General features: G+C 52.2%; 1 protein-coding gene across 2 annotated transcripts in view; it reads right to left on the reverse strand.

The window, feature by feature from the left end:
- ERN1 (endoplasmic reticulum to nucleus signaling 1) overlaps nucleotides 1–20,000 on the reverse strand; it is an 82,520-nt gene that overhangs the window by 6,148 nt on the left and 56,372 nt on the right. For both annotated transcript variants that reach the window (XM_061392358.1, XM_061392359.1), the window contains 12 exons: nucleotides 19,683–19,761; nucleotides 18,299–18,464; nucleotides 14,328–14,446; nucleotides 11,795–11,986; nucleotides 9,818–10,085; nucleotides 8,941–9,031; nucleotides 8,487–8,676; nucleotides 7,416–7,515; nucleotides 6,994–7,193; nucleotides 3,362–3,509; nucleotides 1,567–1,694; nucleotides 42–165 (listed from right to left, as the gene is read on the reverse strand). In XM_061392358.1, coding sequence (XP_061248342.1) covers nucleotides 42–165; nucleotides 1,567–1,694; nucleotides 3,362–3,509; nucleotides 6,994–7,193; nucleotides 7,416–7,515; nucleotides 8,487–8,676; nucleotides 8,941–9,031; nucleotides 9,818–10,085; nucleotides 11,795–11,986; nucleotides 14,328–14,446; nucleotides 18,299–18,464; nucleotides 19,683–19,761 — 1,805 coding nt within the window. The remainder of the gene's footprint in view (nucleotides 1–41; nucleotides 166–1,566; nucleotides 1,695–3,361; nucleotides 3,510–6,993; nucleotides 7,194–7,415; nucleotides 7,516–8,486; nucleotides 8,677–8,940; nucleotides 9,032–9,817; nucleotides 10,086–11,794; nucleotides 11,987–14,327; nucleotides 14,447–18,298; nucleotides 18,465–19,682; nucleotides 19,762–20,000) is intronic.

Raw genomic sequence — 20,000 nt, forward strand, 5'->3', positions numbered from 1 at the left:
ATCGCCTCTGCCCACAGGTGCCCGGGGCACCTCATGGTCACCTGTCTGCAGGGGGACGGTGATGTTCTCCCGCCAGTCCATCTTCACCACGGCCCGCCCGCCGCGCTCCAGCTGCTTCACTATCGGGCCGTCCAGGGCCTCTTTCTCTATCCGGTCACTCACGTCCTGGGAGGGAGACAGGGCACCAGGCGATGGTCAGTGTGGAGGCGCCGAGGGCTGAGGATGGCCCGGCCACCCCTGCCTGAGCCGGGCAGCGAGGGTCCTGCCTGCTCCCCGGGAGCAGCCCCGCCTGCCACTTGCTGAGGAGAGACCCCCCGGCTCCACCACAGATGCGCGCCGTCCACAGACGTGCAGCACCTTGCCTGCCTGTCACCATACTACGTGCCACACGGGGCCACGCGTGCAATCTGTATTCACTGATGAACCAAGAGAAAGGTTCACTTGGATTGACACGCTGTGACTTCTGTGTACCCACACACACAAAGCCATGACTGTTGGGGGGAGGTTTATCATTCTTCAATCAAACAATTAGAAAAAAACAGGAAGCCAAGACTTCTTTCAGAGGAGAAAAGCCAGTGACAAGAGTATCGGGTCTAAAGGCCCCAGCTATGGATCCAAATCCTGCTCTGTGTTTGCGGGGATGCACCTGACCACGGGCCTCTCGGAGTCCCCATCAGTGAGACAGGTCCACCGAGCAGCCTTGTGGGGAGCACAGCCTTCATCTTTGACGAAGATAAAATCAGACCAGCTGACTGTCTAACTTGCAGTTGCAAAAGGAAAGCCTTGGGGGGAACTGATGGTCAACTTGGGTATATGGGGGGCTTCCCTGGTGGCTCAGTGGTAAATAATCCACTGCAACGCAGGAGACACAGCAAACAGGGGTTTGATCCCTGGGTCGGGAAGATCCCCTGGAGGGGGGCATGGCAACCCACTCGAGCATTCTTGCCTAAAGAATCCCATGGAGAGAGGAGCGTGGTGGGCTTCGGTCATAGGGTCGCAGAGTCAGACACGACCAAAGCAACTAAGCGCGCGCTTGAGTACACGGGGCACTTGGAGCTGAACCTCCGAGCTGGCACAGCTTGTGATACGGGCGGAAGCCTGTATGTTCACAAGACATGCGACCGGAGATACTGAGAACCTACATCTCAACCTGGGGTGCGGTGAAGTTCCCTTTGCATGAGCTTTACTCCTGCCCTACATCTTATCATCAGCCAAGTGACCTGGCTAATCCGGAGGTCCCTTGAAGACGTCTGCCCTCAGATATAATGTCACTGCATTCTTAGACTACAGTGTGATGTAGACATAAACACTTATGTGCACTGGGAAACCAAAGTGTGACTCGCTTTACTGCAATATTCAGTGTATCACCAGGGTCTGGAGCCGAGCCTGCAGTATCTCCTAGGTCTGCCTGTATGAAGAAAATATATTGAGATGCCAACTGTGGTTCTCTTTCGGTTGTGGGATTATGGGTCATTTAGTTTCAGTCTTTGTTCTTTGCTGTAGTTTCTGGAAAGAAACAGGCAAGGTTAAATGAATATTTTTGATGAAGAAAACAAACATCTCCACCTGGAAGAACTGGAGCTGCTTTTCCAGGCTCCAGAAGAAAGGGTGTTTCAGCACATGCTTTGCTGACGGGCGCTTCTGGGGGTCCATGGCGATCATCTTCTCTATTAATTCCCGGGCAATGACGTCCTCTGCAGAGGAGGAAAACAGACACACAGCTCGTTATGACCAGCCTCAAGCTGCAAGCAAATAAATACCCAAACCTTAACAGTCTGCGTCCCTGCAACTCAAGGTTCTGCCGACAAGTGAAAATCGCTCAGTCGTGTCCGACTCCTTGCAACCCCATGGACTATACAGTCCATGGAATTCTCCAGGCTAGAATACTGGAGTGGGTAGCCTTTCCCTTCTCCAGGGGATCTTCTCAACCCAGGGAAAGAACCCAGGTCTCCTGCATTGCGGGCAGATTCTTTACAAGCTGAGCCACAAGGGAAGCCCAAGGATGCTGGAGTGGGTACCCTATCCCTTCTCCAGCAGATCTCCCCAACCCAGGAATCAAACCGGGGTCTCCTGCATTGCAGGCAGATTCTTTACCAACCGAGCTATCAAGGAAGCCCTGATAGCTACTGACAGAAATCCATTCCAGTAACATAAGACTTCGGCTAAAAAGGAGAGACCTCATTTGCAGTTAATGAAAAGGAGTGATCCGAAATACTTGCTACCAGAGTCTGGGTGACCTGTCCTGCCTCCACACGCTGGGCTGTGGGCCACCAGGGTGACACACTGGCTGAATGTGGATGGACGTGGGTAGAGAGTCAAGATGAAGGTTAAAAACGGGCACGCTTTCCCTGGTGGTCCAGTGGTTGAGAATCCGCCTGCCAATGCAGGGGATGTGGGTTTGATTCCTGGTTTGGGAACTAAGATTCTACATGCCACAAGGCAACTAAATCTGTGTGTCACTGCGCCCTAGAGTCTGTGCTCCACGACAAGAGAAGCCACTGCAATGAGAAGCCTGTATACCACAACTAGAGAAAGCCCACGTGCAACAAAGACCACCAGTGCAGCCACAAATAAATCAATAATAAGAAAAGAGCATGCTGCAAGATACTATGTACTATTTTAAAACTCCATTTTTTATAAAAATATGAATATGTGTCTAGAGAGATGATCGGAATACTGTGTACGAAGGTACTGATAGCAGTCATTCATCACTGTGTAATGGGTCTATGAGCCTTTATGCTAATCTGTTTTGTCTCCAGGGAATAAGGAAAATCAATCCATGAGCAAGACTGTAAGATAGTTTAAATCTTTTTAAAAGGCAGGAGTAGGTGTCACAGGCCAATTACAATGTGGGAAGCCCTTCGGTCAGGCAGAAAGGCTTGTCCTCATGCCTGGAGAGTGAGTACCCAGATCATCTGTTCCTAGACCAGGGTGACCCCCTGACTGCCAGCCCACACACGAGAGCCCAGTTTATGGAGCATGGCCCTTCTATCTCCCCGAACATCAGGACAGGAAGGTACCTCAAATTGTTTAACCCTCAGGAGTCACAACCTGGAAAACAGAGGTCCCCAAAGGGCCCTTGCCCAGGTCACAAAGGCTGTCATATGACCTCAGGAACCTGGGAGTTACTTGGCTTCAGGACACCCCCCCAGCCCTCCACCAGCTCTGGACTGAGTCCTTGGTTCACTGAGGCCCACTGGGCGAGCAGCTGGAAAGAAGGCCCCCTGGGGGCTCAGAGCCAGCACCACCCCCGCCCGCAGGGGCTGCTCCCGAGCCCCCGACTCTGCCACCTGCTCACTGTACTTCTTGGGGTACAGGCAGTCAAGCCCTGCCCACCCCCCCGCCCCGAGCTCCAACTCACCATGCTTCTCTGGGTGCAGGCAGTCAAGGCTGTAGGCACCCAGGAGGATGTTGGCCTGGCGTTGCAGGGACTTGCCAAAGGGGTGGCTGCCCTCAGATATCACGTAGTAGAAGACGCAGCCCGCGGAGAAGATGTCCACCGTGTAGGTCTGAAAAGAAACGAGGGGCGTCAGATGCTCTGGAGGGTGAGGGAGTTCTCATTCTCACCTAGGAGCAGAGGTGCAGCTGCTCGGAGCAGTGCTGGGCGTGGAGAACTGGGCTCTGGAGCCAAGAGGCCCCGGGCCACTCTGCACCTCAGCATCCACGACCATGAAGTGAGGATGAGCCCACGGGGCTGCTGTGAAGATTAGCTGCGTCCTTGCTGCTAGTCATTCTTTACCCAACCAGCTCGTCACTCCTTGAGGGCCAGGCTGCCTTTGCATCCCTGTGGTACCCCAGGTAAGTGCATACAACAGGTCTTAACCTTTGTTAATAAATGAAATACAGCTTTCGGTGGGAATTCCCTGGCAGTCCAGGTTAGGACTCTGCGTCTCACTGCTAAAAGCATGAGTTCAATTCCTGGTCAGGGAATTAAGATCCTGTGTGCTATGTGGTTAGGCCAAAAAAAAAAAAAAAAAAGAGTGTTTCATTCAAAAACAGCTCCAGAAAGTGATTATTTGACAAGTTTCCAGTGCATTCACTTTAATGTTATCTATTAACATGTCTTACTTATCCCATGAAACCATTCCGTGTCTAGGATGAAACTGGTGTGTGTGTGACTTCTAGCTTGGTCTACGTGGGGTATAACGCTGGGGTGTAACCCAAGCACAGTGTGGGTCCCTCATGCCAGGCCCCACCACTTGGATTTTCCACCAGATGACGTGGGGCTCTAGTGAGAGAGTCAGGAGCTGGTCACCTTCCTCATGAGAGAAAACACACCCTTCACAAGAGCCTCACGAGGCGAGCAGAGCAAACGTCACCATCCCCAGACGAAGACACAGGCAGAGCGGTTTGATGACAAGCCCAGGGTCACTGCTGGGGAGTGACCAACCAGGGCAAGACGCAGGTCTTATTGCCAAGTCCAATAAATTACTCTGTTGTCAGAGCGTTCCTGGTGACAGATTCAGTACTGGAGGAACAAGTCCACCAGCCACTTCCCGCCTCCTCGGGGAACGGCCGATGCTCCGTTTTCTGCAGCCTGTGCTGCCGGTGTCCCCAGCATCCCACCCCGATGCTGCCCCGGGGGCTCCTGTCCTGTATGCTGGCCCCTCTGCCTCCAAACTCCAGAGCTCACCTCTAGGCTCAGTTATGCTCTTTCCCAAACTCATTTCTGCCTCTGGTCCTTGTAGTTTAAATCCTCTGTAAGCTGATAAAATACACATGCTGCCAAGTCTGAGGTAAGTTGAGTCTTTGGTAAGACTTGATATGAGAAAGTTACTACAAAAATTGCTGTGGGATTAGATGTGGGAGACTCAACTGTGAGCTAGACGGGACATAAATAGCTCGAGGCTAGGATTCCGCTCTCAAATCACTCAGGGGGTTTAAAACTGAGTCTCAGTGCAGAAGTCACAGAAGGCATTGTGAGCATGCTTTATGCAAGAGAGGAAATCAGCAACTCCATTCAGTTGGACCCAAAGTCAAAAAAAGATATATGGCAAAACTAATACAATATTGTAAAGTTAAAAATAAAATAAAAAAAAAATAGATTAAAAAAAAAAAAGGCATTCCCAATTTTACAAAACAATCAATAAAACAACAAAAAAAGACCTTGTTTTACAGCAAAGATTTCTCTTACTTAGAGAGCCATGTTACTTAAATTTAAAATTAAATGTTTACAGTGTATATGTATTTTCTTATGATTCTCTATCGTAACTGACTTTTTTTTATTAACAGACCAACTGCTGGTCCCCAGTGAAATAAGATGGCTCTGCTGCATCTTATCTATTTTAGGATGGCTGATCCCATCCAAGTCTGCTCAGGGAAGTGTCGGATAATCCTTCAGGGTCTTGGTGAGCTAGAAAGCAAGGTGCTCAGACACACCTGGGCTCTTAGCAAAAGAACGAAGAACCCAGCTCAAAGAGGCTCCGGTTGGGCAAATGTGGAACAATTTGAGTATCAAAAGGAATGGGAGCTATTTTCACAGACGTTTAAGAAACATCTGATGAAGCTCAACTTTCAGGAACCAAGGACTGCCAGAAAATATCAGCCTCTACATTAAGCATTTAGATGCTTACCTGAAATCTGCCTTGTACAAAGGAATGGTATGGACAAATTGAACTGCACGTTTTTTTAAACTTGATTGCTATTAAAGCAGAAATTATAAGGTTGTAAAAAAAAAGGGACTAGGAACAAAAACAAATAAGACTACACCGGGTTATATTACTATTTTTTTTTTTTAATCCATGAGTCCATAGTGACTTAAAATAGAAAGGGCATAGAAAAATGTCAGCTAATAAATGTAGAATTTCAACTGAATGGAGTGATTCAGGCAAGGGATGCCAACGCATGCTGAATCATTACCTGAGTGACTGTTGGTATCAGGATACTGACATTCTGCCAGGGTGTTGCCCCACACGGTCCTGGCAAAGGGGATATGCTGCTGTTAAATACCTGTGCCAGGTGGGCCAACTCGGCATCACCAGCAGGGGTACAGTAATAGTAATGGTACAACCTGAGTGTGGCTGTTCTTGTCCAAAACACTTAATTTGAATCCAACTGAACCTTTAGACCTACTTCTAGTTCACAAGAAATATAAGGAATAGATGGGCAAATTCAACATCACCAAGAGGAAATGGGTGAGTGAATCCTGAGTGGGGCGTTCTACAGAGAAGCATCTGGACTCCTCAGAGAGCCACTGTCATGGGGCAGAAAAGGTGGGAGAACCGTGTCAATTAAAGGAGAGAAAATCAGGGACTTCCCTGGTGGTCCAGTGGTTAAGACCCCACACTCCCAATGTAGGGGGCCGGGGTCTGACCCCTGGTTGAGGAACTGTTCAAATGCCATGCAACAAACACACTTGGTCGGGTCCTGGTTGACAAAACCCAGCTCTGTAACAGACCTCTGGGGAACAACCAGGGAAACTGGAATATGGATTGAATACTAGGCATCGTGGAAACAGTATTAGCGGTTGAGGTGTAATCATGGTGAGGTGGTTAGGAGGTAGAACGTACTTGTCTTTGGGAGACAAGTGCCAAAGCATTAAAGGGTAAAGGGCTGGGAGGCCTGCCACTCACATGCAAGTAGTTTCAGGGACAGAGAGAAAGTGAAAAATATTGACAGATGCTGAACTGAGGTAGAGGTACAGGGGCACTCACTGCTCTCAGTTCTCTGTATTCTCAAAACAGAAAGTTGGAAAACCAAAAAATTTAAAAAGAATGAAAACTGGAAGTCTGCTCACCTTATGCTAGCCCTGATTTCCCAGTTTCCCAAAATAGGGGGAAAGTGATTAGAAGAGTAGAAGGGAAGAAAAACAGACCACGGCCCAGCAGACAATGTTAGGGTGGCAGCACATGCTGCTGGGAGAGTAGCTCTTTGCTAAAGAAACCTCCCTCTCCAGCAGTGAGCGCGGCAGCCCGTCGGCAACTGGAGCTTCTGACTCCCGAAGGTATGAGAGGCTGGCTCCGCGGTTTTCACAGAGTCGTGCCCTTTACTCACGGGGTTCTCCTTGCAGTCTTCGCTCAGCATCTCCGGGGCGATCCAACCTTCGGTGCCCGGCACCCCCGAGCGGCGGCTGAAGCTGTGCCTGCCCACGGCCAGCTTCTTGCAGAGGCCGAAGTCGGAGATCATGGCCTTGATCCTGCCGTGTGCGTTGGGCATGGAGAGGAGGATGTTGTGGGGCTTCAGGTCTCTGTGAACTAACAGAACAGCCCAGGTCAGTCCACTTCTTCCACCATGGGGATGCGCCCTCCTCAGATTCCCGAGAGACCCGCTGCTGCCCCTAAAGCTTCTAGTCTTCAAACGTGAAAGTCCTTGGGTTTGTAGACCACTGGGACCCCAGCCATGCGGCAAAGAGCTTCAACAGAGGCGAGGCCACCTGGGCAAGTCATCTCCCTGCCCGGCAAGGGGGGGCTTCTCACCGATGTTGAGGGAGTGCAGGTGGGCCAGGCCCGAGGTGGTCTGTTGCAGCAGGGTGATGGGCTCCAGGCCGAGGTGGGCGAAATCCTTCTGCTCCACGTACTGCAAGAGAGACAAAGGCGGGGTCACCGCACGGGGCCCTGGGGTCAGCTCCTCAGCACACTTCTCTCACTCTCTCTTTTTAAAAGTGATTCAATTTTATTTAGAAACACTCTGCCTGAAGGCTTTTGCTTTAATTAACATCTGGTATTGGGTCAGTTTGTTTTCTTTTATCGTATTTTAAGAACGAAAAGAGAATTTTTACTGACAATGTTTTCTACTTCCATCTTTTCCAGCAGACTTTCTCCTGAAGTTATAGGCTAACTTAAACAAGCAAACAAGGCTCCAGTTTACTAGTTTATGAGATGATGAGAGGGTAAAAAACCCAAGTTCATTGCCTCCTACAGTGAACTCTACGATGAGGCCAAATGATACTCAAACAGTTTTACAGCCTTGAAACTGAGCAAAAGGGATTCGATGGATGATCTTAATGACTCCAGTCATCAACTAGCATCCTCCTAGCCCACACCAGCCCTGACCAGCGGCAAGACGAAGGACTAACCATGTTTCCTGGAAACCAAGAGGGAGACAGATGCCACCTGCAACCAAAGACTTTCCCAGGCAGCCGAGGGGACCACACAATTAAAGTTTGGGTGGGGACTTCCCTGGGTGTCCAGGGGCTAAGACTCCAAGCTCCCAGTGCAGGGGGCCTGGATTGGATCCCTGGTCAGGGAACTAGATCCCACATGCCACAACTAAAGATCACATGGAACACATGGAACAGCAACTAGGAACTGGTGCAGCCAAGTAACTAAACAAAAAAAGCTGGGGAGATGAAAACATGCTATATTCCACTGCTTATGGCTAAATGCGTACATACCCTTGTCGACATGTGGCAAACGGTACATTTAAAATGAACATATGTTAATGTAACCTTAATCAAGCTAATAAAAGTAAATGAAAAACAACACAAAAACAGCAGTTAGTCCCTAAAACCGCGCCAGAGCTGCGGGGAGAGGGACTGGGGCACCCACCTCCTGCAGTGTGGCCGCGCACAGCTCGATGGCGATGTACTGGAACTGCCGGTCCCTCTCAGTGCAGAAGTAGCGGATCACGTTTGGGTGCTCGTCCGACTCTCTCAGCAGCTGGACCTCACGGTCCGCGAAACTGAAACACTCGGGCAGGATCCTCTTGACTGCCACGTCACGGTTGTCAAACATGCCCCTGCCGGACGAGGAGAGGAAAGCAGGCTGAGGAAATGCCCAGCAAACACTGGGCCCACCGGGCTCCTTCCACCGAAGCAGCGGCTGCCTCCACAGCCTCACGGCCCACGGTGTCCCGACCCACCACCCAGAGACCCCGTGGCCATCACTACCCTCCCAGGGGGAGCTCTTCTGTCTGGTCACCGCGATGACCCCCTGTGCCCCGGGAGCTGATGGGAGCTCCCAGGTGAGGCCATGGGGGTCTGCGGCTTTCCAGGCCACTCACCGGTACACGATCGTGCCCTCAGCTCCATGGCCCAGGACATCCTTTGGACAGAAGGAGATTTTCCCAACTATCACCATGCCGGTCTCCTCATCTGAGTCAAAACAGGGAAAAGAACAGACGTGACCTAAAGAACTTTGAGGCCAGAGTGGCTGCGAGCTCCCTGATCTCAGATCGAGGGATGAGAATTCAGAGGTTTTACAGCCCTGGGGCCCTGGTGAGCAGAAGCCCCTGAGTCTGCTCCCCACGCTTGCCCAGGGCCACCTCCTCCTTCGGTCTCCACCCTTTGTTCCTGCTTTACATTAATTACTGTAAGGACGGGAGCGTGAAGACAGGGCTTCTCTACAGGTCAGCCTAAAGGTCTGTACCTGAAACACTCAGGTAGTGACGGGGGCGGGGGGCATGTGAAGCAGAGAGACCAGTAGTAGAGTCTCCAGCCTGAGACCCAGGACTCTGGGGTCTCCTGCCCTGGTCCTGCGTCCATCCCCCCAGAACATCAGCCCCGACGGCCAGCCTGAGCCCACCTCCCCGAGGGAAGCGGCTCCACGGCTGCACGTGTATGCATGGTCACTGGCCAGCCTGGGGGATGCTCTAGACCTAGACGCCAGGGCAGCTCGGTCAGCAGCGACTTCCAGCCCCAGCAGAGTGAGATGGAGGGAGGGTGCCACGGTGGCCCCTGGGAAAGAAGCCGTCTGAGGGGGAGAGGCTGAGCAATGGGGCAGAAGCTCAGCCCCCAAGTTGGGGGGAGGGTGGGAAGGGGTGAGACCTCAGCAGACCCTTGGGAATGTCATAAACCCGTGGAGACCCCCAGGAGGCACGGGGGGACTCTGTGGTCCTCAGGCTGTGTTTCTACAAAACAGAAGATGGCAGCTCCCTTTACCCTCATCGTCCTGCTCCAGGAAGGGGCTGGTGACAGCCTTGGAGGTGGAGCCGGTGGAGTGGAGCGAGTGGTTGGAGGCTCGGGGGGACGTGTTGGGGCTGCTGGTGGCCGAGCTCTCCGAGTACTGGCCGGATGAGTCCTGGAGCTCAGCGTCCTGTGCCGCGTCCCCGGGCGGGTGGAAGGGCAGCTGCTGCTGCTGCAGGAGCTGGATCTTCTCCAGTTCCTTCTGGAACTGCTGGTGCTGGAGCTGTCGCTGCTGGTGGATGCTCTGGGAAGAGAAGCACATGCCCAGGCCAGTGCAGCCGCTCCCCCGGCGGACAGGCGGGCGTGGGAGGACAGGCTGCCTACGGCAGAGGAGCGGGCGACACTGGACGTGACCCCGGGGGGCGGGACGCGACTGGTAAGAAGGCAGCAGGGGGCAGAATCGGGTCAAGGACTGGATGGAGGTCTTCCTGCCTGTCAGACTTCCTAGGACAGCCCATTCCCCCGACTGGAGGGGCCGGCAGCGGCAGCTGAGGAGGGATTCTGATGTAAGTGGAGGACTCGGCCAGGTGGAGGGGCTTCCGTTCAATTCTACAGTTCTGGGACTTTTATGAAAGTCTGGGGGAATTCTCTGGTGGTCCGGAGGTTAGGACTCAGCTTCCACTGCCGAGGGTGCAGGTTCAATCCCTGGTTAGGGTGCGTGCTAAGTTGCTTTAGTCGTGTTGGACTCTCTGCGACCCCATGGACTGTAGCCTGTTGTCCATGGGATTCTCTAGGCAAGAATACTGGAGTGGGTTGCTGTACCCTCCTCTAGGGGATCTTCCCAACCCAGGGATTGAACCTGAGTCTCTTATGTCTCCTGCATGGGCAGGTGGGTTTTTTTTGTTTTTTGTTTTTTTTACCATTAGTGCCACCTGGGAGTGTAGCCAAAAGAATTAAAATCATGAAAGCCTGAAGATTGTTGCAAGAGTGAAACCAAACAGGAAGAATGGGTACCAGGTGTCTGAGAGCACAGCAGGCAGGGGGAAGACCTGGCCGTGCTGTCTACCATGGCCAGGCACTTGGCGGAGGTTCGTGCAAAGATCGGCCGCAGTGCAGAGGCGAGGACACTGGGGCTGAGACGTGGGGAGCCTGGCCGAGGTTGGGCTCCCAGTTCATCCCGCCGCCTTCCCCACGCCCACACTCCTCTCATTTAGTCTGAACAACACATTCCATCCTAGTTTGAAGTGGCAGCGACTGTGATTATTAACTGTCCCCATGCGTGGGAAGGTGACTGTAAGGATGGGTGTGTAGCCAACACTCTCCTGGGAGTTTTCTGGAGAGCTCGCTCTCTCTTTTTCAACTTGGGTTGAAATTCTGGAAATTCCATCTAGTAGCTGGGTTACCTTGGGAGAGTTACTGAACTTCCCAGAGTACAGTTTCTTTCTTTGTGGTTAGGGGATAAATAGGGTTTCCCTGGTGGCGCTAACGGTAAAGAATCCACCTACCAAAGCAGAAAACCCAAGAGATACATGTTTCATCCCTGGGCTAGGAAGATCCCCGGAAAAGGAAATGGCAACCCATTCCAATATTCTTGTCTGGGAAATCCCATGGACAGACCATGCTCCTTGGCTTGTGGGATCTTAGTTCCCTGACCAGAGATGGAACCCAGGCTCTGGGCAGTAAGAGAGCAGAGGCTTAACCACTGGACTGCCAGGGAATTCCCATGTGTAGTCTTAAAAAAGAAAATATAGTTAAGTATTTAACATGATCGGCAAGCAAGGTTTCCAAATCAGTGTTTACAGTCAAACTGTAAGTTGTAAGTACAAAACTGTAATTTCCTGAGAGGCGAGCATCTCTTTGATTACAATGTTTTTGAAGGTAAGCCAATATTGACTCTTAAGTGGGAATAGAAGCGTATTTGCTTGTTTGTTGCCTTTGCCTGGACCTCACTGACAGGCAAAGGTTCAGAAACATGTGGGCAGGGGTGGGGGGCGGGAAGGAGTAGAGCCTTACCAGGGGGTAGGTGATGATGAAAGCCACCCAGCCGATGAGCAGGAAGGTGCTCAGGATGATGGTGGCCATGTCCTTGAGCATGGAGTCCACAGGGGCCTCGGGCTTGGCAGGGGCATGATCGAACTTCTCTTCCACGTCCGGAGAAACCGTGGTAGGTGCATTTTCTGAAGTCTGGTCAACCAGGTCAATGACCTTGTGTGGGAGAGCATGGCAACATCACTGCTCAATTTCCAGCCAGATATAAAAGAGCCAAACAATCAGGAGAAGCCAGGACTCAGCTCAGATGGGAGTGGGGTTTGGGGAGAATGGATACATGTGTATGTGTGGCTAAGTCCCTTTGCTGTCCACCTGAAACTATCACAACACTGTTAACCGGCTACACTCCAATACAAAATAAAAAGGTAAAAAAAAAAAAAAAGAAGCCATGATTATTTATGAGGAATGACTATGCTGTGAAATATGCTGGATTATTTTTAAGGCCCACCCAAGACCACAAAGTCAGATAACTGTTGCCCTTTTCAAAGCAACTGCCTTGAGAGGCCATGTGCTATTGCAGTGATGGAATCATTACTCAAAAAAACGGTTTTTAGAGAAATACTTTTGAAAGTGCCTTCACATGCAATATTCTTTCGAAAATCCTTATTAAAGGCAAAACCCTCCTTGGACAGTAGATTTGCTGTTTGGGGAAACTCTGAAATCATGGGTGACAAGCCTGGTAGAAAGCTGGTGGTCCACTTGGTAACAGCTTCACACCAAAAAGGAAAACACACAATCACACCATCTAGGGAGTAATAAACCAGCTTTCCAACGTTGCTTGTAAACTTTCAGTGCGACTCCAAGCACAAAGCCATTTATTCAAACAGTCCACTATATTTCAAAGTTTTTAAAAAGCATTAGGGTCCTTTGTTAAGCCCCAAATTAACTCAGATAAAGTGGAGTTTTTGCTCAAACTCTTCAGAAACTCTAGGACTTCTAGAAAAATGCATTGATTTGTTCTGGAACATCTAGTTTTCTAGTCGTGCTTCAATTATTTGCTGGATGAGATGGACACACAGCCTCCTTGGCACCCCCATGCACTCACGCCTCCCTCCCCCTTCCCTCGGGCCCTCCGCTGCCTGTGGGGGGTGTGCGGGTGGCCTGGCTGGTGGCAGCTGAGGAATGTTTGCTGACCATGTGACCAGAGACAACACCACTCATTTGGTTATATTTGCTCAAGTGTGTTTGTTTTAAAAAGTTAGTCTTAATACCAGACAAACGCATGCCAGAGTATTTTAATGGACTTTCAAAGGACTCTTTGCTCAAGATGGAACGATTATATAGGAAAATCTTCATGACAACCATCTCTGGGTGTTAGATTAAGGGTATTGTTTAATTTTCTTTTTAAACTTTTGTTTTCTAGGTGTTTAATAACAAATATGCTGGGCTTTACTCAGATCAAAATCAGATCCAGATTTTAGGGCCCTGATCCCTCTCCAACCTGGCTGCCTCCAGAGACAAGGGACAACTCAGCATGTCCCAGAATCTTAAACGTCCACGTGATTTTCTTTCCGTTTCCCTCTGGATAAAAATCTAAATCTCTAACGTGAATCTGGTATGATCACAGCCCTCCCCCCACATCAGCCAGTTACTCCCCTCTTTCTCTGGCCCTGCCCACAGGCCCTTCTCAGTCACAGGACCCCCACCAGCAGGGCTGTAGTATCCTCCAAGCCCGAACGGCCCCTGGACCCCGACCCCCAGCTCCCACCCTCCTGCAGCCTCCACACCTGCTCTGTGCCCCAGAGGCTGCGCACATGGGTGGAGCGATGGTCTTCCCGCCCCCTGGCTTCCACCAGCAGATGAGACAGGGCTGGAGTTCTGTGGGGCTGCCGAGTGTCTTCGCTGGAGCTCCAGGCTCCACTCCCTCCCCACCGGCTTCAGGCTCAAGTATGCTCCGAGCACCCCAGAACTGCCCATGGTGTGAAGGAAACCTCCCTTGAATCATCCTAGTTTGGGTGGTCATCTGCTTCCGGCTGAGACCCTGAGAGCAGGCTTCATTTTCCCGGGCTCAGGAGGGCAACCTGGGCCGAGTCGGGTGGGCTTCCCGAGTGCCCCACACCACCTAGGCGCCCTGGGTCCCCGCCAGACCGAGCGGCCAGAGCAGGCCAGTCCTGGCTGGAGAGCACCTCAGTCTCCCACCTGCTCTCTCTGCCAGCTCTCCCCTCACTTCTGGGCCTGGAACATGGCACCTGACCATGTCGCCCACGGCTCCCCGCCGGGCATCCCACAATCCCGTCAGGCTGCCTCCTCAGCCCCAGAGATGGACGCACAGGGTTCCTGCTCCGGGCCTGCACCTCTGCCTGCGTCCCTCCAGCACGCCCAGCGCCTCTCCCCCAGGCCCCCTCCCTGCCGTCAGCCCTCAGCACTTTGTCTGCTGTGGATTCTCCTGCACCCCTGCCCCTCCTGAGTGGACTGCAGGCCCTAAAGGCAGGACAAATGCCTTATCGCCCAGCCTCTGACTCGGGGCCGGTGCCTGACTGTCCATGTCCCCACTCACCTCCTCAAAGCTCTTCTTCTCCGAGTCGGCGGGAATCACGTTCTCCCGGTGTTTGGGCAGGTTGTTGGGGAAGCGCTCCAGCATTTTGGTGGACGCGGACAGGGGGGTTTCGTGGTGTCCTGCGAGAGGAAGCATGGCCTCTAATGAGAATGGTTTCTCCATGCAGCAGTCGCACTTGACGCTCAGCTGAGACATCAGTCGCCACCCAGAGAGGGGCCTGTGATGCAAGTGCTCACGTGTGTAAAGGGAGAGAAAGTGAGAGCTGGGGACTGGAGGAACTCCACCAAGACAGAGCTTTTACCTTCGAAGGCCATGAATGCAGTATTCTAAATCTCACAATAAGGAGCAAAGATGTGGCCCTGTCATGAGAAGGACTGGGATGTCCAGGACACATTCAGAGCAAGGCACAAGTGTGCGCATGCGTGTGTGTGTGTGTGTGTATGTGCTCAGTCGTGTCCAACTCTTTATAATCCCATGAACTACAGCCCGCCAGGCTCCTCTGTCCATGGGATTCTCTAGGCAAGAATGATGGAGTGGATTGCCATTCCCTTCTCCAGGGGATCTTCCTGACCCAAGGATTGAACTCGGGTCTCCTGCATTGCAGGTGGATTCTTTACCATCTGAGCCCCCAGGGAAACCCCCAAGAACTAGTCTGAGCTATGTATACTGCTCATCTGGAGAAATCCCCTTGAACTCTCTCTCTAGGTCAGTTCTCTACCTACACCATCAACACTGCTCATTAAGGAAAGCCTAGGTTTGTTTTGAGCCACCATCAAGATCCCCTCATCTTTCAAGGAACACTGAGATGGCAGGATTTCCTGAACTGGTTGCCTGCTTCAGACCTCTGACTCACACTTGCCCGTGGGGCCCAGGGAACCCAGGAGTGTCTCCAGGTACCTCTGAGGCTCGGGAACAGGAGACCCTCAAGCTAAGAGGAGTGAGGTTGCCCCTCCATATGCCACCCTGTGCTGTGGCGCTCTGCCTGCTGCTCTCATGGTTTCAAGCCCTGCCCCTTGGCTGGGCACCTCCCAGAACACTGTGATGAGCCCGAATCCCCTCTTCTGCCCACAGTCCTTATAAACAGGCCTTCCCCTAGCGGAGTCTTTAGCAGCATCACGGAGGGCACTCTGAACCTGCTGTGCTACAAACGTGACTGTGAGATCCTGAAACATTTCTGTGCAAAAAGGCCCTGGTCGTCTGGTTTTCCAAAAGAGCCACAAAGACTTTTTTCTGGATCTTTCATGGTCTCATGTATATATTTCCTCAGTTTCCAGTAACCTTTTTTTTTAAATTTTATCTTTGGCTGGGCTGGTCTTTGTTGCTATACTTGGGCTTTCTCTGGTTGTGGGGAACAGAGGCAGTGCATGGGCTTCTCTCTGGGATGGGTTCTTGCGTTGCAGAGCACGGGCTCTAAGCGCACGGGCCCTAGCAGCGCGTGGGCTTCTCTCTGGGATGGGTTCTTGCGTTGCAGAGCACGGGCTCTAAGCGCACGGGCCCTAGCAGCGCGTGGGCTTCTCTCTGGGATGGGTTCTTGCGTTGCAGAGCACGGGCTCTAAGCGCACGGGCCCTAGCAGCGCGTGGGCTTCTCTCTGGGATGGGTTCTTGCGTTGCAGAGCACGGGCTCTAAGCGCACGGGCCCTAGCAGTTGTGCACGGCTTTAGTGGTCCCAAGGTAGGTGGGATCTTTCTGGGACAGGGATCGAACCCACATCCCCTGCATTAGCAGGCGGATTCTCAACCATTGGACCCACAGGGAAGCCCAGTTTCCAATAATTTTTTCATTCTTAACCACTGGTAGACAGTCAATGCAACCCGTAACTGCTATATAAAACCAAGTGGCCCCGTGATCTTAATGGCCTCTGCCCATCAGTTCTTTTTTTCCTCTGCTTTGGGCCCATTCACAACACGCTTTCAAATACATCTGTTCAGAAAAAGGGGTAGAATTATTTTGTTATCTCCTATACGCTGGACTGGAAGAAACACAAACTGGAATCAAGATTGCCAGGAGAAATATCAATAACCTCAGATATGCAGATGACACCACCCTTATGGCAGAAAGTGAAGAGGAACTCAAAAGCCTCTTGATGAAAGTGAAAGTGGAGAGTGAAAAAGTTGGCTTAAAGCTCAACATTCAGAAAACGAAGATTATGGCATCCGGTCCCACCACTTCATGGGAAACAGATGGGGAAACAGTGGAAACAGTGTCAGACTTTATTTTTCTGGGCTCCAAAATCACTACAGATGGTGACTACAGCCATGAAATTAAAAGACGGTTACTCCTTAGAAGGAAAGTTATGACCAACCTAGATAGCATATTCAAAAGCAGAGACATTACTTTGCCAACAAAGGTTCGTCTAGTCAAGGCTATGGTTTTTCCTGTGGTCATGTATGGATGTGAGAGTTGGACTGTGAAGAAGGCTGAGTGCCGAAGAATTGATGCTTTTGAACTGTGGTGTTGGAGAAGACTCTTGAGAGTCCCTTGGACTGCAAGGAGATCCAACCAGTCCATTCTGAAGGAGATCAGCCCTGGGATTTCTTTGGAAGGAATGATGCTAAAGCTGAAACTCCAGTACTTTGGCCACCTCATGCGAAGAGTTGACTCATTGGAAAAGACTCTGATGCTGGGAGGGATTGGGGGCAGGAGGAGAAGGGGACGCCAGAGGATGAGATGGCTGGATGGCATCACTGACTCGATGGACGTGAGTCTGAGTGAACTCCGGGAGTTGGTGATGGACAGGGAGGCCTGGCGTGCTGCGATTCATGGGGTCACAGAGAGTCGGACACGACTGAGTGACTTATCTGATCTGATCTGATGCCCATTATTTGGTAAAAATAATAACCAGAAGAAGAATGGAACAAAGAGTCAGGATGAACAAGGAACAACAAGGCCTGGACGACGGCAAAGGGACCCATGGGGCTCCAGGACATCTAGCTTCCTCTCTGTGATGCCCAGTTATGCGCCCCCTTGGTGTGTAAAGGGAGAGATGACACACAAAGGCAGTGAGTGTGACCGATGAAGGCAGAGGTGACAGAAGCTGTGTCTCTGGCGAGCATCCCAAGTAACTAGAGTAATCCCCCATCCAGATGCCACCGCCTGGCTGCCTCCCAGGTCTGCAGGCTCCTAAGCGGCTCCACCTCCCTTTCCCGGTGCCCCAGGTCTGACCTCTCTCTGCCCTGGCCCCTGTCTGCACGAGCACTGGGAGAGAATGATGGGGAGAAAGTTCATCAGCCCCTGTACTGCACCCGCTCTGGGGCTTGGAGTCGGCAGAATCGGGGAGTAGACGCCACACAGGAAGGGCAAATCTGATTAAGAAAACTCTGTCTTGCTCTAATCACTTGGGATGCTCGCCAACAGCTCCTGTCACCTCTGCCTCCCTCGGTCGCACTGACTCACAGGGGCCTCCAGCCTGGGGGCCAGCAGGGATGGCAGCAGAAATGGAAGAGAAGGGGAAAGGGACCATCGCACACACCCCCGGGACTTCTGCCTGCTGCGGCTCCTGGGCCTCTGACTCTTTTCCACCCTCAGGCCCTCCTGGGTCTTCAACTCTGTCCTCTCCAAGCCCCCCCGCTCGCCCACACCAACTCCCAAGTGAATTCTTCTACAGAGGATGCCTGCTTCCTTAACTCTTAACTGGATATAACAAGGGTGCCGACCTTGCAAAGGGGTCATTTGTGGGAAATAAGGAAATATTCGAAAGTGCCTGGCACAGACATCTAACACGTGTCAGATCACTGCACAGAGCTTGCAATATTTAGTACTGGAGTTTAGGAACATTAGTCAAATGATTTCTGAGAACTGACTTGGTAATACAGCTAGCCTGTTTTGTTTTCCTTGGGGATAAAACAGTCCACAGTCTGAAAAACCAACGTGGACAGTCTCCCAGCACAGAGCTGAGGGCCGTGACTGGTAATGTCGTCTCTCGGCCACAAGGGGGCAGCAGGCCGTCGCCGGCGCCCGAGGAGCTGACTCACCGATGAGCAGCCAGTAGTTCCGCAGGTAGTTGAGCTTGCTCTTGCCTTTGAGTCCTGGGTCGAACTTCAGGTCCGTGCTGGGCGTGATCACACACTCCCCTTTGTCCCCGATGGTGACACCGTCGGTCTGGGGGCCTTCCAGCAAAGGAAGGGTGCTGCCCCGGGGCTGTGAAGACAGACCGGAGTGAGGCTGGGGTGGCCGGTGGGACAGCAGTATCCCTGTGCAGGGCTGGTTGGGAAGGCAGTTCAGTTCAGCCGCTCAGTCGTATCCGACTTTGTGACCCCATGGACTGCAGCACGCCAGGCTTCCCTGTCCATCACCAACTCTGGGAAGCAGAGCGGGACTCAAAGGCCCCAAGATGGGGCAGGAGCAGCCCTTCCCCCAGGATGTGACAACGCTGCCCTGATGTCTTTTAAAATTTGGCTATCTTTTTATTTATTTACTTATTTATGCCACACTGTGCGGCATGTGGGATCTTAGTTCCTGGGCCAGGGATCAAACCTGTTCCCCTGCAGGGGAAGTGTGGAGTCTTAACCACTGGGACGCCAGGGAAGTTCCTTGGACGTCGTTTGAAATGTGGACATCTCTTTAAATCTGGGAACAGGGAAACAGGAAGGGTGTGCGTGGAATTCCACGAGGCTACTGTGAGAAGCAGATATAAGTGATGGAATTCACAGATGGTACAAGTGACTGGGGTTCGAATGTTCCAGCTGCGAGCCCAGTGCTGGCTCGGGCACCACTGGACCCTGGCAGGCCCTGCCCTGAGCAGCTGACAGACTCACTGGGAAGATAGGAGATGCCAACCAAACAGCTCAAACACTGTAAGGACCAAAACAGCAGCCCGGACAGTGATGCCTCAGACTCTCAGAGACGGGGCGCTTGAGGCGACCTGGCAAGGCTGGAGGAGGCTGGACCAGTCACCAAAGGATGCCCAGGATTTGAGGAGGAAAAGGGAAGACAGGAGTACAATCCAAGTGTGAGGCGCAGCCTGAACAAGGGCTGAGAAAGACGGACAGGGAACTCTTGGCACTCAGGGAGGAGAGGGACAGTGCAGCCCACAGTGACACCAGCTGTGGGGTGGGTGGGCACCGCGGGGCTGGCCTGCGGGGACCTGAACCCCAGCTGGGGAGTCTAGACTTGAATCCAAAAGCCAAGGGGAGCAACCGGGGCTTCCCAGGCCCAGGAGGCTGCCTTAGTCACAAGACTCTGCTCATGAGGTAGAACGCAGTATGTGCACAAATTATCTCCAAGGATTTAGGATGCGTGTCTTGTGTCCGTAACAGGATGCTGGTATATCATTCAGCCGTTCTTTGCTGAAATGGGACAGGAGTGCTTTGAAGGTACCTCCGTGAGTCCCACCCGCCAGCCCCAGAGTGGACTTACCACAACGGCGACGCCCTCATGCACCATCGAGGGGGAAGCATAGAGGCTGGTGGAGTATTTCCCCACATACAGGGTGGGCCTAGGAGACAAACAGATACATGCCATCCACTGTCATTTAATCTCTGGACCCACAAAAGGGGGCTTTCTGGAGAGAGTCACAGCCCTGACTATCATCCCCAGGAAGAAGCACATGAACCCCCGATCTCTGAGCGTGGAGAGGGTGAGAGGCAAGGGGACTGCCCTGGGCCGAGGAGAGCGGGACCATGAGCCCTGATGTCACTGATGCCTTTGACGGGCCACCTGCCTGCAGCCCGGGTG

Source organism: Bos javanicus, chromosome 19, assembly GCF_032452875.1.
Source record: "Bos javanicus breed banteng chromosome 19, ARS-OSU_banteng_1.0, whole genome shotgun sequence".
Lineage (NCBI taxonomy): Eukaryota > Metazoa > Chordata > Mammalia > Artiodactyla > Bovidae > Bos > Bos javanicus.